The sequence below is a fragment of the Felis catus genome, chromosome C1 (genome assembly GCF_018350175.1).
Source record: "Felis catus isolate Fca126 chromosome C1, F.catus_Fca126_mat1.0, whole genome shotgun sequence".
Classification (NCBI taxonomy): Eukaryota; Metazoa; Chordata; class Mammalia; order Carnivora; family Felidae; genus Felis; species Felis catus.
This window is the reverse complement of record NC_058375.1, coordinates 205,134,854-205,150,182: the sequence shown is the minus strand read 5'-3', so window position 1 is coordinate 205,150,182 and position 15,329 is coordinate 205,134,854. Positions and strand designations below refer to the sequence as shown.

Genomic DNA, 15,329 nt, shown 5'->3' with positions numbered 1-15,329 from the left:
AACTTGAGATGAACTGTCCTTTGACATTGTTACTGAGAGATGGGTCTGTTTGTTTACTGTTGGGCAGTGGTTTTCTTTTTTTTCTTTTTTAATTTTTTTTAATGTTTATTTATTTTTGAGACAGAGAGAGACACAGCATGAGCAGGGAAGGGGCAAAGAGAGAGGGAGACACAGAATCTGAAGCAGGCTCCAGGCTCCAAGCTGTCAGCCCAGAGCCCGACGCGGGGCTCGAACTCACGAACTGTGAGATCGTGACCTGAGCCGAAGTCGGACGCTTAACGACTGAGCCACCCAGGCGCCCCTGGGCAGTGGTTTTCAAACTGTGGTGCCCGGACCACATTGTCATCAACCTGGAAATTTGTAGGAAATGCAAATTCTCGGGCCCCATCAAACAATCCAAAACTTGGACTGGAGTCCAGCAATTAATCTTTATACGAGACCTGCAAATAATTCTGGTGGATGTTAAAGTCTGAGAGTGACCGCTCCCGGGAATAGAAGCTAGGCATCCTTGCCAAATTTGGCCTATTTTAGTTTTATTTGTTCTATGATTTTAGCGGCACAAAGAGCAAAGGCGAGTGTCATTCTTTTATTGTGTAGAAGAAAACAATTTGCGCTCAGGATTCCCAGGAAATAAAACCTTAACACAATAGAAAGTGAAAGTCAATCAGAATGTCTAATTGCCAGAATGTATAGCATCTAAGAGATACTGTCCCCCAAATCAGGTTAAACGTCATTTAACCAAGAGAATCATTTTAAAAGTGGATTTAGTTAATACTAGTACTGAGTCAGGTCAGTCTTCCAGTAAGGGGGTTGATGGAAAGTTTATTCTTCTTCTGCAGCAGTAGTAACAAAGGGTTTTTTATTAAGCTTCACCATTCAGAACTAACGGAGGCCCTGTAGGGTAACAGAGACCACAGAACCTTGGATTCCAGACCTAGTCCTGGAATGCTCTAGAAGGAACTACCATCGAAGATGAGTATGTTGGACTAGATCAAGTGTCAGCAAAGTAGTACCCTCAGGCCTACCACCTGTTTTTGTATGGTCTGAGAGCCAAAAATGTTTTTTACAGATGACATTTGCAATCAATTCCATAATAGGGGACACTGTCTTTGATACCTAAGTAAGTGAAATGTTATCTTTCCAGATAAGAATTTCATTCTTGGGACGCCTGGGTGGCTCAGGCCGCTAAGCATCCCACTTTGGCTCAGGTCACGATCTTAAGAGTTCATGAGTTCGAGCCCCGCATCGGGCTCTGTGCTGACAGCTCAGAGCCTGGAGCCTGCTTTTGATTCTCTGTCTTCTTCTCTCTCTGCCTCTACCCTGCTCACACTCTGTCGCTCTCTCAAAAAGAAACCTTAAAAAAAAAAGAATTTCATCCTTACCAACAGTAAATCTGTATTTTTTAAAAAAATGACTTAATTATTACTATTTTATTTTGAATCCCATTAATAAAAAAATAAAGAAAATGTGTTAGAATTTTATCTTGCAATAGAAATACCTTCTTAATATTCTTAATCTTCCCCTTGGCCTGCAAAACCTAAATTATGTGCCGTTTGGCTTTTTTTTTTTTTAAATTTTTTTTAACGTTTTTATTTTTTTATTTTTGGGACAGAGAGAGACAGAGCATGAACGGGGGAGGGGCAGAGAGAGAGGGAGACACAGAATCGCAAACAGGCTCCAGGCTCCGAGCCATCAGCCCAGAGCCCGACGCGGGGCTCAAACTCACGGACCTCGAGATCGTGACCTGGCTGAAGTCGGACGCTTAACCGACTGCGCCACCCAGGCGCCCCGCCGTTTGGCTCTTTACAGAAATGTTTGCCAATCCCTGGACTAGTTGATTTTTAAGGTTCCTTCAAAAAACTCAAATGTTCAGTTACTCTCAGTGCCTATCCGTAAAACCAGTGTTGAGCCGTGTTTTCCTCTTCGGGAGTGAAATCTGATCAGATGGGCCCCCAAACAGAGCCCCATTTCTCTCGCCGTCCTCCCCCATGAGTGCATTAATTCAGTCCACACCGCCTAGGTTAGAAAATCAACCCTGCTTGGGACAAATCCTTAACTTTGTTTGCCTCAGTTTTCCCATCTATGCAGTGGGAAAACAGTTTATGCTCAGGGCTTCCCCGAAGATGGCTGGGGCTTGCGTTGTTATAAACACCGCAAAGCAGACACCTTATTTGACAGATTGTTTTCCTTTCCCATCAGTTTTTCTTACATCATTCATATAATAGTCTAGCCAGTAAACAGTTAATCAGAGAACTGAGTTGGATAATGCCCTTTAAAAGTGACTCTGAGATTTCTCAAGTAGATTTCCTAAACCTACCAGACCTACTGTGGAGCCAGTCCACAGTGTCTTCATAAAACCTATTTGGAAGTGTGTGCGGAATAGCATGCCTACACGAAGAGGCTGGAGGGACCCATGGGCTCTCCCCAGCGCCATCTGTTCCCTGGAGACGAGTTTGCATATAAGGTTCAAATTTCCTGGGCGCCTTGGCTCAGTGGGTTGGCTGGGGTCGTGATCTCCCTGTTAGTAAAGTTCCAGCCCTTGGTGAGTTCGCCTCTGCCTTGGGCTCTCCGCTCTCAGTGCAGAACCCACTGGGGATCCTCTTTCTCCCTCTCTCTCTCTCTCCCTCTCACTCTCCCTCTCTCTCTGTCTCTCTCTCTCCCAAAAATGAATGAACTTAAAACAAAACAAGACAAAACAAAACAAAAAACCAAGGTTCAAATTTCCCCCAGAGAGCCACTACTAAAATTTCAGCCTTGACCTTCAGGACACTCTGTATTAAAATGCAAATTTGTTACCTAGGAAGGTAATTTTTAACCCTTTTGTGCCTATTTATGAGTACTTGGGCCAAAATTAGGTTTTTCAAATTAGCTAGGTGCCTGAGAGCAGCGCTTAAATAGAAACTGACCCGATTCTCTGATTCTCTGAGGTGGGCTTAGGCTAAACCTTATAAAGGTGCTGGGGTGACTGTGACCCGTGTCCCAGCACTTTCTGCGCTCCGCCTTTACGAGAGTCCCTGTGCACATGCGTGCAGCCACAGGCGCCTTACTATGAGGGACTTTGAGAGTAGCACTGTCCAACAGACACAGATTGCAAGCCTCTTAGATAATTCAAGTTTCGTAGCCACATGAAAAAAAAAAAAAAGGTGAGATCTACCATGCGAAATTAATTTTAATGGTACATTTTTCTGACTTGCTATACCCCCCTGCATTATTGCTTCAATATGTAATCAATATAAAAACTATTAATAAGAGACTTTGCTTTTGCGGCCCTAAGCCTTTGGAATCCAGCTTGTATTTAACGCTTATAGCCTGCTTTGGACCAGATCAGTAGCTGCCTATGGCCTAAAGCCGTCGCACCGGCCAGTGCAGCTCTGAGAGCCTTTAGAAACTGCTTCGCAGGTTGCAGAGCATAGCACTGGTTGTGAAAACAACGCCAGGATGGTCTGGGGGCACAAGTGGAAGCCGGGACCAACCTCAGTTCTTTTGTACTCTGTTCCATCTGTGTCGGATTTTTGCTGGCGGTCAGTGCGTAAAAACTTTCATCAGCACATGAGCCGGGGTTAGATACTGACTTCCACTTAATTGTGTGACCTCAGGCAAGTTACTTGCAACCCTCAGTTTCTTCACTTGCAAAACGCGCATAGTGATAAAGTCTCAAGCTCAAGGGATCCTTGTGAAGATGAAGTGAAATGATGCCTATGAACACCTTAAGTGCTTGATCTATCATCACAGGTGCTGTTATTGTTAGATATTCTTGCAACCAGAAAGGTTTCAAAACGAACTGTAAAGACAGTCTTTATTTCTCTAAGAAGGGGGAAAACGACCACACCATCTATATGCAATGTTTTTAAAGAGTGGGTTTAACTAGCTCCTTGAATTTGGCATTGCACCTCGTGTCAATCATCTGTGCACCGAGAAATCCTGGAGGTACTACATCATCTTAAGAACATTTTGGTTTTGTGTTTCACCGGAAATTACGATGTGTAAGTATTCCACAGGGAAACTTCTGTAGAAGACTATCCTTAAAATGCAACCCGTTATGGCACTGGGTGAGCCAATGAAAGAAAAGAGTTTTGCTTTCTCTTCTTGTCCTCACTTGTCTTCTCCTTTTGTTAGAGTCAGCAGAAAGAGCTCTTTACCGCAAAACTAAAGGAAGTGAATTCAGAGTTTTCACTGCACACGTGAACTCATCCTCCCACAATGACGTATCTGAAAGGCCAAATAAGGCTCTCCTTCCTACTGTACTCCAGCGAGGGGGCAGAAGGAATTACACACGCTCTTGGGTGTAGAGTGTACAATTTGACTCACTCCTAACTTGCTTCCCAAGCCCCGGCCATAAAAAAAAAAATACAGTGGAATAGTTCTCACCTCTGGGAGAATGAAGGAAAATCACAACACATGTCAATGCTTGTTAGACCACATACACCTTTCGTGGGGATTTTGTTTGGAATGAAAGATGTAGTGACATTTTAAAAATGCAAATAGGTGGTGAATAAATATGGGATCTACTTCCACATTCATGCACCGAATGCTAGACGACTGTGAACCACAAGAGCAAGGAAACGTACCTAACCATCAATTTACTAGGTCATTTTGAACGTAGGCAGCACAATGGCCGCGTGCATGAAAAACCACTCCTGTCTTTTGAGAGAGCCTTTCTAAGAATGCTGAAATATTAATAACGTGGTCTTAATGTAGTTGAAGACAAAGGAATGTGTTAAGGGCGGCAAGGGTGGCCGAGAATAGCACAATGACAGTGTGGTATTTTTCCTTGCGCTTGTAAAAGCAAGAGGAAAAGAGAGTAAAAATAGTCAGTGCGTTTAAAAAACAACAGCCTTCAGGGGTGCCTGGGTGGCGCAGTCGGTTAAGCGTCCGACTTCAGCCAGGTCACGATCTCACAGTCCGTGAGTTCGAGCCCCGCGTCGGGCTCTGGGCTGATGGCTCAGAGCCTGGAGCCTGTTTCTGATTCTGTGTCTCCCTTTCTCTCTGCCCCTCCCCCGTTCATGCTCTGTCTCTCTCTCTGTCCCAAAAATAAATAAAAAACGTTGAAAAAAAAAAAACACAACAACAAAAAAAAAACAGCCTTCAATTTTCCAAATGGGTATAAAACTCCGTATTCCACAAATGAATTCACATACACCTAACTCTTGCTAACACATTCCTACCAGCTTCAAGGAAACGTAGACAAACTATAAACTTGCAATCTCATTTTTCCCCGAAATTAACATAAAGATACAACTAATTTTTGAACTTTAGGAAATTCAGGACATCCTCTCATTTGACTTCTGTGAGCCCTGAATTTAATTTTTTAACTGGAAGTAGTCTGATCAGAATAGAAGTTGACGAAATAGCAATAGTCTGTTTTTCTCTTCCTTACACCTTTCTCGACGTGCTCTGTTTTCGTGTTGCGGTGAATAAATCGTAGGCCAATTTTTCTTGTCACTCTTCCACTTCCGTTGTGAGTTTTTAGGTTTTGCTGCCTGGTGAAATGGAGGTGCATAAGGATCATCAAGAACATGGAGAATTAAAAAAAAATTGTTTTAAATGTTTATTTAGTTTTGGGAGAGAGAGAGGGAGAAAGAGAGAGAGAGAGAGAGACAGAGACAGAGACAGAGACAGAGAGAAAACAACCAGGGGAGGGGCAGAGAGAGTGGGAGACAGAGAATCAGAAACAGGCTCTGGGCTCTGAAGCTGTCAGCACAGAACCTGGTGCAGGGCTCGAACTCACGAAACCACGAGATCATGACCCGAGCCCAAGTCCCACCCTTAACTGACTGCCCCACCCAGGTGCGCCGGGAACCTGGGGGATTTCAATCCACTATCCAGATGCGGAAAAAGAAAGCAATTTATGCCTTCTCCTCAGTCCTAGCTCTACCAGACCTGGCAGCACGCTTCCACAACTTGCCTTTGTTGGCTGTGACTCAGTAACCCCCCAGGACCCAGTGGATTTGTTTCTGAGTTCAGGGACTCGCTGTGTTTGATGTGGGAAGGACAAGCTTGACCCTCAGTGCATCTTTCTCCCCAAGCTGGTGTTTCTGATTTTAGTCGAAACCCTAGGGCCATCTTAAGCATGACCAAAAAGCACCTTGCATATTGAACCATCCCTAATTAGGTGATGGGTATAAACTTGAGACACATAAATCTCAGTCATTGGAGCAACCTGTTTTTCTAAGATTCTCCGGTCCAGTGAAAGACGAAAGCAAATAAGGGAGAGATTGATCTCCTAGCACTTTTATTGTCGGTGCTCCACACATCATAAAGTTTTGGCTCGTTAAAGGAAATTCCATAAACAACTTTAGTTAATAATAGTGAAAGAACCGTGTGCCTTTCTAGAGCTTCTGCTAAACTCCCTTTCCGCTTGCCATTACCAGAGCCTGATTAAGAAAATACCAACAGGCTGTTCAAAGGGGAGGAATAGACTCCAACTGGGAGCCGTACAGATGCTTGAGGGATGAGTAATGAGACAAGGGAACGTGGCCATATCTCCTCAGAGAATCACGGCAGTTTTGCGGATCTCTTTTGTTGTCTCCTCATTCGAGTGAAACCCGCTGGGTTTCTGGCGTGGTCGGTCTCCTTTCGTGGTCAGGCTGATGGCAAATGCCTAATGGGTTCTTCTCCCAGCTGGTATTTTTGATAGTTAGGAACATCTTTCTTTTTTTTTTTTTTTTTAATTTTTTTTTTCAACGTTTATTTATTTTTGGGACAGAGAGAGACAGAGCATGAACGGGGGAGGGGCAGAGAGAGAGGGAGACACAGAATCGGAAACAGGCTCCAGGCTCTGAGCCATCAGCCCAGAGCCCGACGCGGGGCTCGAACTCACGGACCGGGAGATCGTGACCTGGCTGAAGTCGGACGCTTAACCGACCGCGCCACCCAGGCGCCCCGATAGTTAGGAACATCTTAAGGACGAGATAAATGGACAACATTGAAAGTGAATCGTACTGGAAAGGTGGTGGGTATCTGTCACCTTTTTTTTTTTAAACCTCTGGTTGCCAGAAACAACTTTATTTTTCATGGCCTTGTCGCTGTGGGTTTACTACTGATGGTGTTGGTCAATTTTTATTTCAAGTGGAGACAGATTTGGGAGGTGATGGTGAAGGGCAGAGGGGAGAAACGGGGTGGGGGGGGAGCAAGGCCCTATTAATTATTTTTTATTGTGAGGTTTCCCAGAATTATTGAGATTTTCCACATTAGGAAAAGCTGCCATTGGTGTCAGCGTGATGTTTGCGAAGATGAAGTCATGGAAAGCATGTCAGGTGCATAAAGAACTATATGGCCCATGTTCTCGGCAGCAGCCACATAGGGTGTGTGAGCATAGGGAGGCAGGGGGGTGTTGAAAAAATAGAGACAGGGGAAAACAAGAGGGTTTTATTAATCTGAAAATGAACATAAAATATTGGCTGATCTTAAAAAAAAAAATCTTAGTATGTTATAGTCCAGAATCTACGGTCGGTACTTTATATTACTTTCCCTTGAAACCGTGACCCGTGTCTTACCAACTCTTTTCTTTCATGCCTCGTTGCCTTTGTTGGCCTTTTGCTTTGGTTCCCTCTGTACCGGTAATTAGGAAATAATCACCGATAACTTTTCTGGGAGCGTTTGGATACGCTTCCGGCTGTTGGTTCAAGACCACGCTCTCAGATTCCGTAGCATGTAGCCAAGAGCGTAGGTTTGGGGGAGAGAACACTTGGCATCCAAGCTGGTCCCTGACCTTTACCTGTCGCGTGGTCTGCCACCAAGAATGGACTTTTCAAAGCCAGCATCCCAAATTTCCAAGGGAGGGCTGATAACAGTACGTGTGCGCAAGCTGTTCATCGGGATTGGACACCATCCTGCATGTAAGCAGTGTACCTGCACGCAAGAAGCCCTCGGGAAACGTAGCTGCAATTTGACCGATACCGCTGGTTTTAAGAAAATGTCTCCCGTCGGGCTCCTTGCCACCTGACCGGGAATGTAATGACCTTTGAAGAATGACTGTAACCGATTAATGTTTTTCGTTGCTTTACCTGCGTCTCAAGCCAGGTGATCACTAGCGATTCACAGAAACGTCCCCCTTCTGCTGGGTCAAGGAGGTGACGTTTTGCTCTGCTCTGTTAGTGGTGGCTTATGTTGGTGTGTGTTTCCTTCTTTCCCGTAGCCTGCAAAATTGGCTATTACAAGGCCCTCTCCACGGATGCCACCTGTGCCAAGTGCCCGCCCCACAGCTACTCTGTCTGGGAAGGAGCCACATCGTGCACCTGTGACCGAGGCTTTTTCAGAGCCGACAACGACGCGGCCTCTATGCCCTGCACCCGTAAGTTGTGTGCTTCTGTCTCGTTTCTTCGATGCCAACGGCTGTCGTTCCCGCCTGGCTGGGTCTTCTCCCAAGATGACCAGGCAGGGGGCAAGTTAGATCGACTGTGAAATCTTTTGTTACTCAAAGCAGGAGGAATGCTTATGAAAAGGAAGGATCCGTCTCGCTGTCCGGGTCGCCTTCAAAACGCACAGCTGACCACAGGCCACTTTCTGGAGCAGTGATGGAGCTCTCAGGGGTTGCCCGGCAGTGCGATTAGAGCTGAGATTGGAATTTATACATGGCTCTACCGTCTCCTTCGGGAGTCTTGGGGAAGCCTGACAGCTGCGGGGGAGACAGGTCCCGGGCAAGGTTCCGGGGACGGGATCACGTGTGGGCTGTGGTTTCAGTTTGGGCACTGAGGTCATGGCTTGCGTTGTCATTACCCTTCTTCCCTCTTTCCTCATAGTTTTGTGTTCATAACATTTAGGCCCGGGTCCTAATAAACGCCTGTTTAATGATAGGCACTCAGTACATGCCGGGCTAATGAATGGATGGGGTTGGCCCCTTGGTATGCAGAGGAGCAGGGAAGTCTGTTCTCCCACTTTCTGCAGACCAAGCTGCTAGTGTTGCCATTGCTTCCACCAGCACTGTGGGCTTCGCAGACCCTGCCGTGGCTGTGACCTTGACCAGAATAGGCAGCGGGGAGGGGGGGTGCCCAGGCGTTCCACTCATGGTGCTTCCATCGCGTGAGTCAGTGTGTCGAGGGACAGAGCCAGGCACGCAGGGTTCGCACATGTTCTGTCTTTGTTTCCAACATCCCTCCCTCCCCACAGTTAAGAGCAGGTTGGCAGTTTAGTCTCCTAAGTTTCGTCTCCGGTTCCTCATCTGTAGAATGGAGTTAAAAATAGTACCTCCGTCATCGTTGTTGGTATTTAGCACCGTCCTGTGGGCCCTGTTAGCGTAGAAATGCAAAAAGTGACGCTACTCAGTATATTTTAGCGTTTACTGTGCTTATGGCTGTTACTGTTTTGTTCCCTATTACAAATTCCATCTTGGCTGGCCTGGAGCCAACATCCCTCCAGATAGAAGTATTTTCTGGCTGTGAGGCCATTGTCTGGTTAAGGCAAGTATCAGCCTTAAAAGGAGTGGGAAGAGATTCCAGATCCATCCTAAATTTGGACTGAGATTACCGGACCCTCCAGAGTTTCTTTTATAAACGACGACAACAGTAAGAACCATTTCACAGAGGCGCCTGAGTGGCTCAGTCAGTTGAACGTCTGACTTGCTTTCGGCTTAGGTCATGATCCAGTGTCGGGCTCTGGGCTGAACGTGGAGCCTGCTTGAGATTCTATCTCTCCTTCTCCCTCTGCCCCTCCCCTGCTCACACACGTGAGCTTCCTCTCTCTCTCTCTCAAAAAAAAAAAAAAAGAAGAAGAAGAACGGGGTGCCTGGGTGGTTCAGTCGGTTAAGCATCTGACTCTGGATTTCAGCTCTGGTTATGATCTTATGGTTCTGTGTGTTCAAGCCCTACACTGAGCTCTGCGCTGGCAGTGTGGACCCTCCTTGGGTTCTGTCTCTCTTTCCCTCTCTCTCTGCCCCTCCCCAGCTTGCCCTCGCTTCTCTCTCTCAAAGTAAATAAATAAACTTAAAAAACAAAACAAAAACACAAGAAGAATCATTTTATGATACCCAGGTAATGTATCAGACACTTTCAATACACCTCATCACAGGGCTCATAGTAAACCAAATCTATAAAATAGGCATTATTTTCCGTTTATACACGACGTAATTGCCAGCTCAGAGATGTTAAGCAGGAGCCCAGGACCCCACCCCAGCTTGGGGATAGAGCCGCACAAGCAGAAGGCTCACATTTTTCTTATCACAGGCACGCTCTCTTGCCCACTCCCCTCCCCGGGTCGAACTCAAACTCCCTCCTGACGGAAGGAGAATACGAGGGCCGGCCTTGGGTGTAAGCGTAAATGGGCAAAGACTTCCTCGTTTTCTTTTTGTGTTCCTTCCCTAGACTAAGTACTTTCTCTAGATGGCCATGATGTTTGATAAGCTCAAGTCCCAGGCTTTTAGTTTTCCAACCCGAGTATCCTCATCCCGTGTTCCACTCTGTGGGATCAGGTAAACTCTCCTCCTCTGACCACACCGGCTGCCAACAGTTCCCTGGGTGTGGGATTTTAGGGCACCAGAACACTCAAAGGGCAGTATCGGGGCCAGACCGTGTGATGGCTGCCTTCACCTTGCCTCAGGCAGTCTGTCTTTCCACACAGATAGAACCTTCCCCAGACTGCAGCCCGACTGTGTTAAGAACCTCATAAGATTCACCTTTGATGGCAAGATGGTCTGGCTCTTGCCTCCAGGCATTTTCAGTCTCATGATTCCGGTCTGTCACCAGCACTCTAGGACCACGGGCCCATCACGTAACTACTGCACCTTGCTACGTGGGAGCAGTTTAGGGAGACCCCAGAGGTCACCACCTGCCTGAGTTACTGGAATGCTTTGCCGCGTGTGTCAGTGTGGTAGCCGAGCCCTTGGAATTTAATGTTTGCGTAGGCATAAATTGCTGGCCGTATCTTGAGGGTCCAAAGGAGAAAAAGAAAATAGGGGTTTTAGCAACTGGGGGGCATCAAAAAGTTTCGGAGCTAAAGTAACTTTTGCATTTGTCGGCGATTGCTTTCAATAACGTGAAGGAAGGAAAAGCGGCAGCTTTTTGTGTCCCTGATAAAAGACCCATGAAAATAGCGACGCAATATGTGATCTTTTTCCCTCCGGTCCATCCTCTTAGTACTCCGCCTACACTTGACTGACTCAAGCTCTTTGTGTTATTCTAAGTTTATTGCGTCCCTCTGACTCGAGCCAGGAGGAAGCACGGTGCTGTTAACACCACAAAGTTCTGAGGTTGTTCAACCCCTCGACGCCGCTTACCCATCGGTCAGCTGGGATTCTCATGATCTGCCTGTCGGGTGGTTTTGAGAATGAAACAAGAAAATATTTGTAAAGGTCTGGCCCACGGTAGGGATCTGGCAAATGTTTGGTCCCTTCTCGTGTCCCCAGCTGGTCACTTCCTCCCCCAAACCACGTCCACACCACACTGCCAGCGCGTCTGACTGCCTCTCTATGGTGCTTTTCTCACTTGACCGTGCAATTGAATTGCCCAGTGGCTGCACTAGACTCCAGAATCTCTGGGGATAAGATTCAGGCATCAGCATTTTCCAATGCTGCCCCCGTAATTGCATTGTAAACACAAAGTTGAGCCCACTTCTCTACAGAGTTTATTTTTAAGCGTTTTTTTTTTAATTTAATAAACATTAACGACATAAGACTCTTAAGACCTCCTTGGAGACAAGGATAATTGGGGGGGGGGTGACCATATTTTGCTAATAGGTTTACTAGTAAATTAAGCAGCAGAATTATAGTCTCTTCTACTTTACAGCTCACTTTAGGTTTTTCCCTTCCTGCACTGTCCCATACTGTAGCCACTAGGCACATATGACTCTTTAAATTTAAAATTCAGTTTCCAATTTATGCTGTGCCGTATTTCAAGGGCTCCCTAGCCGCATGGGGCCAGTGGTGACCATACTGGACAGCTCCTCTGTGGAGTATTTTTGCCATCGCAGAAAGTCCTGGACGGCACTTAGTAGGCATTTCAATAGAGAAGACAGTGGGAGTTTCTCCAAGAACCTCCTGTTCAAATAACCCACAGAATGAAGCCCTTCCCCCTTGCCTCGCCCCCCCCCACCCCGCCCCAGCTTTATCGGATTCTTTTGACAAGATGTGGGGGAGAGAAAGGAACATAAACATCAGGGATCCTTTCAAACCGACTCCAGCCTTTAATCAGTTCTTACCAGTTGGTTAAGCCAGGTGACAAAGCCAATTCCCTTGTGCTGACAGCCATGATAATCAGGCACCTTCTTTGTTCATTATGCTATCTTTAACTCCAGCATTCTCATGCAGCCCTGCATTTAGTGATCGCTCACTGTGACGGCACGCTAATGAAGAAATAAAACACACTATCTGAGCCTCATTCTTCTAGCCAAAGAGAGACTGCTCCACTGGTTTGTAAAATCAGGTTTTTGTTCACTCGGAGAACGATTAGACCAGGTGAACACAAGCAGCATCGGCTAATTTAGAAGGAAACACCTAAGAAGGTCTTCATACCATGCACGCTGCTTGAGAACTTCAAAGGATTAAATGGCCAATAAACACTATCTTTAGGAGTGCCTCTCTTGGCGCTTCTGGTTAAGGTTAGCATAAATGGCCGCCCGTGGGATAGGCTGTATTTCCGTGGAAGCATCACGAATATTTTCGAGAAAATAATCCGCACCCCGGTTAGAATAGAGAGTTAGAAGAAATGCTTCTTAAATATCAATGCACGTAGGAAGCACCCGGAAGTCACCTAGGGGTTAGCAGGAGAAGTTGGGCCTGATAGGCCGCATTTGTGACAAATTCCCAGCTATTGCTGATTCTGCTGGTCGGTGGACCATCTTCGGGTGGTGAGGATTTAGATCCTTCCTGATGGATGGCAGGAGACAGTTGGCCCTCTTTTCCGTGGCTGTAACTGTCAGACCTATTCTCCAGCTCAGTGGTGACCCTAGGAAGATATTTCAAGGGTGGGGGACGTTCCCCCTTGATGGAAACTGAATCCTTCCTTTGTCTCCCAGAAGAAAACCCAACCTGGTTTGGAGTTACATCATCAAATACACTCACCATGGAGCTTTGTTTGTTTGTTTGTTTGTTTGTATTTTCTTCCACAGTCCCCACCAGGTTACTGCCTCAGCGTGGAAATGTCAATGTTCACCTCAGACACGGGTATCAGTCAAGAAAGGTGACAGGGTTTTTGTGACTGCCAGCAACACAGACTCCCATACCTGTCTACACACAAGGATGCCGTTCAAGCTGATGAAGAAATTTTGATCTCGTGAATCATTTCTCAGGGGGAATTTGAATGTGATTTTTATTAAAGAGATTCATGTCATTTAACTCTACTGATAACCAGCCCCTCCCCTCCAGATCTCTTTCACCTCCCTCTTAACCTTTCTCTGTAGTCAGGAATGTGGTCTGACAGTCAGCAGTGGTGGGAGAAGCCAACTACATGCCTGTGCAGGAAGCCTTTTGATTACCTTAGTTATTTAGTTGCTTGTTCAGTGACGATAGTGAGAAAGGTCTTTCCCTCCCCGGGAGACCGAACCTATATCATATTTAAGGTGACTTGCCAACCCCTTACTGTGTTGCAAAATGTCCTAGACAAAAATGCCTTCTAGAAGAAGTAAATTGGCTTCGGATATCTGGGAAGGAAAAGCTAATGTGTTATTTTGCCACCTTGACTTCTGAACACCATTACCAGAATGGTTTTCTGTACGTTTCAGTTGGAAATCTGTCCTTGTGCTTTGGGGTGCTCTTTGTTTCCCTTGTTGGATGAAACTTATTAGAGCCTCCTGATTGGAGCACTCTGTGAAATAAGAGATTATGATTTTGGATTGCCAACTTGAGGGGTCTTCACAAATCTGTCTCCAAGTCAACGGCCTTGAATGATTCAGTCAGCTGTGCCAAACAAACAAAGAGTGATTGATTGATCCTCAGACGTGGCCTAAAATACTCCAAATTTGCAGCTTTTAAGACAATTTATACTGGAGGAGCTTAGAGCTAATGAGGGCAAATTTCCCAAGGTCTATGACGAAACGTCCTGATTTGAAAACGCTGGTCTGCAGGCCTAGGTTATTGAGAAACTGAAATAGCTTAGCTCCAAACAGCGAACATCACTTACTTTGTTTCTACATTTGCCTTTTCTAATTGAATGTAGTGCACCACTGTTATTTCCTCCAGAAAGTGTATTGTTTTAAAATTACCATTTCAGGTCTATTACTCAAAGCCCTCGCTTCTAATGCCTTCTGACAGTTATCAACATAATGAACCATAATGAAATGATGAGCAATTTTCAGTGGAAACCCAATGTGGATCCCAGTGGTGCTGTGTGACTGTGTTGTTAAAACTTGAATGCAAATTAAAATAACATCGTCCTTACTTGTTTCCAAGGTCAGGAGAAGAGAGACCCTTTTTTTTTTTTTTTTTTTTAAGCGCTTTAATTTTGGAAATCTCACATCCATTTTCAAACAAGCCCTTGAAGGTGCCACTGATGTTCGGTTCAGTTCTCTGCCCCAAAGATTTACATGCTTAACAGTCTGGCTAAGGGATTTGGGGAGGGATGTCTAGCATGAGTCTTTGATGTATAAACCATAGCATAAAAGGCAGCCTTCGGTTTTAAGTAAGCTACATTTTTTTCCCCCACCCAAAAGCATATATCTTTTTGCTCTAGGGCTTCCAATAACTAACAATATAATGGTGGAAGGCAGGACATTCTATGAAATTGATCAATGAGAGTGTAGTCAGCGGTCGTGAAAGACCCGTTGGTGTAGGAGTGAAAACAAAAGCCAAAGATTCCTACAGTTTCGTTGATAAGTGTTGCAGGAGATCCGTTCGTTGATCTCTGACCATATCCCAGTTTACCGGCCATGTAATCAATCCTTTTTGTGAACCTATTTTTACGGAAATTCTTGGATCTGAAATTTACAGGGGAATTTGTTGCTTCATGTCATTTATCGAATTTGTGAAATGAGAGTACAACTTCATGCTACATTCCGTTTGTCGCGGGATAAAAACTCAGATTGAGACACCAACTCTCCCGCTGCCAGATTCTGTGACAGGGATTTTAGTTCGTAACGTATGGTCATGCCGCCCGGTAATCAGTTGTTAAGCCGATTAATATGCCTGTCCTCGGACCATACCCAACAGATAAGAACAATCAAAGAGATTTTGATGATTCGGATGCAGTCTTCAACAGGTAAATGAACCTGTTGGCTTATTTGGGTAGATCTCAGTGGTTCAGAGTCTGGTATCGGTAATGAGTAACCCACGTCCTTGCCTCTCCCTTTCTGATTGCATTTTGACTACATTTTGACTACATTTTGACTACATTAGAGTCATTTTGACATTTTGACTACAATAGAGAAAAAAAGCACCTCTGGAGAGGCCAAGAGTGTGATTCTTG

At 45.5% G+C, this 15,329-nt stretch overlaps 1 protein-coding gene across 5 annotated transcripts in view; it reads left to right on the top strand.

The window, feature by feature from the left end:
- Window positions 1-15,329, top strand: part of EPHA4 (EPH receptor A4) — a 153,036-nt gene that overhangs the window by 62,456 nt on the left and 75,251 nt on the right. For 4 of the 5 annotated variants that reach the window (XM_019838727.2, XM_019838728.2, XR_002161779.3 and 1 more), the window contains exon 4: window positions 8,138-8,293. The exons of the other annotated variant lie outside the window; for it this stretch is intronic. In XM_019838727.2, coding sequence (XP_019694286.1) covers window positions 8,138-8,293 — 156 coding nt within the window. The remainder of the gene's footprint in view (window positions 1-8,137; window positions 8,294-15,329) is intronic. 5 annotated transcript variants of the gene reach the window in all.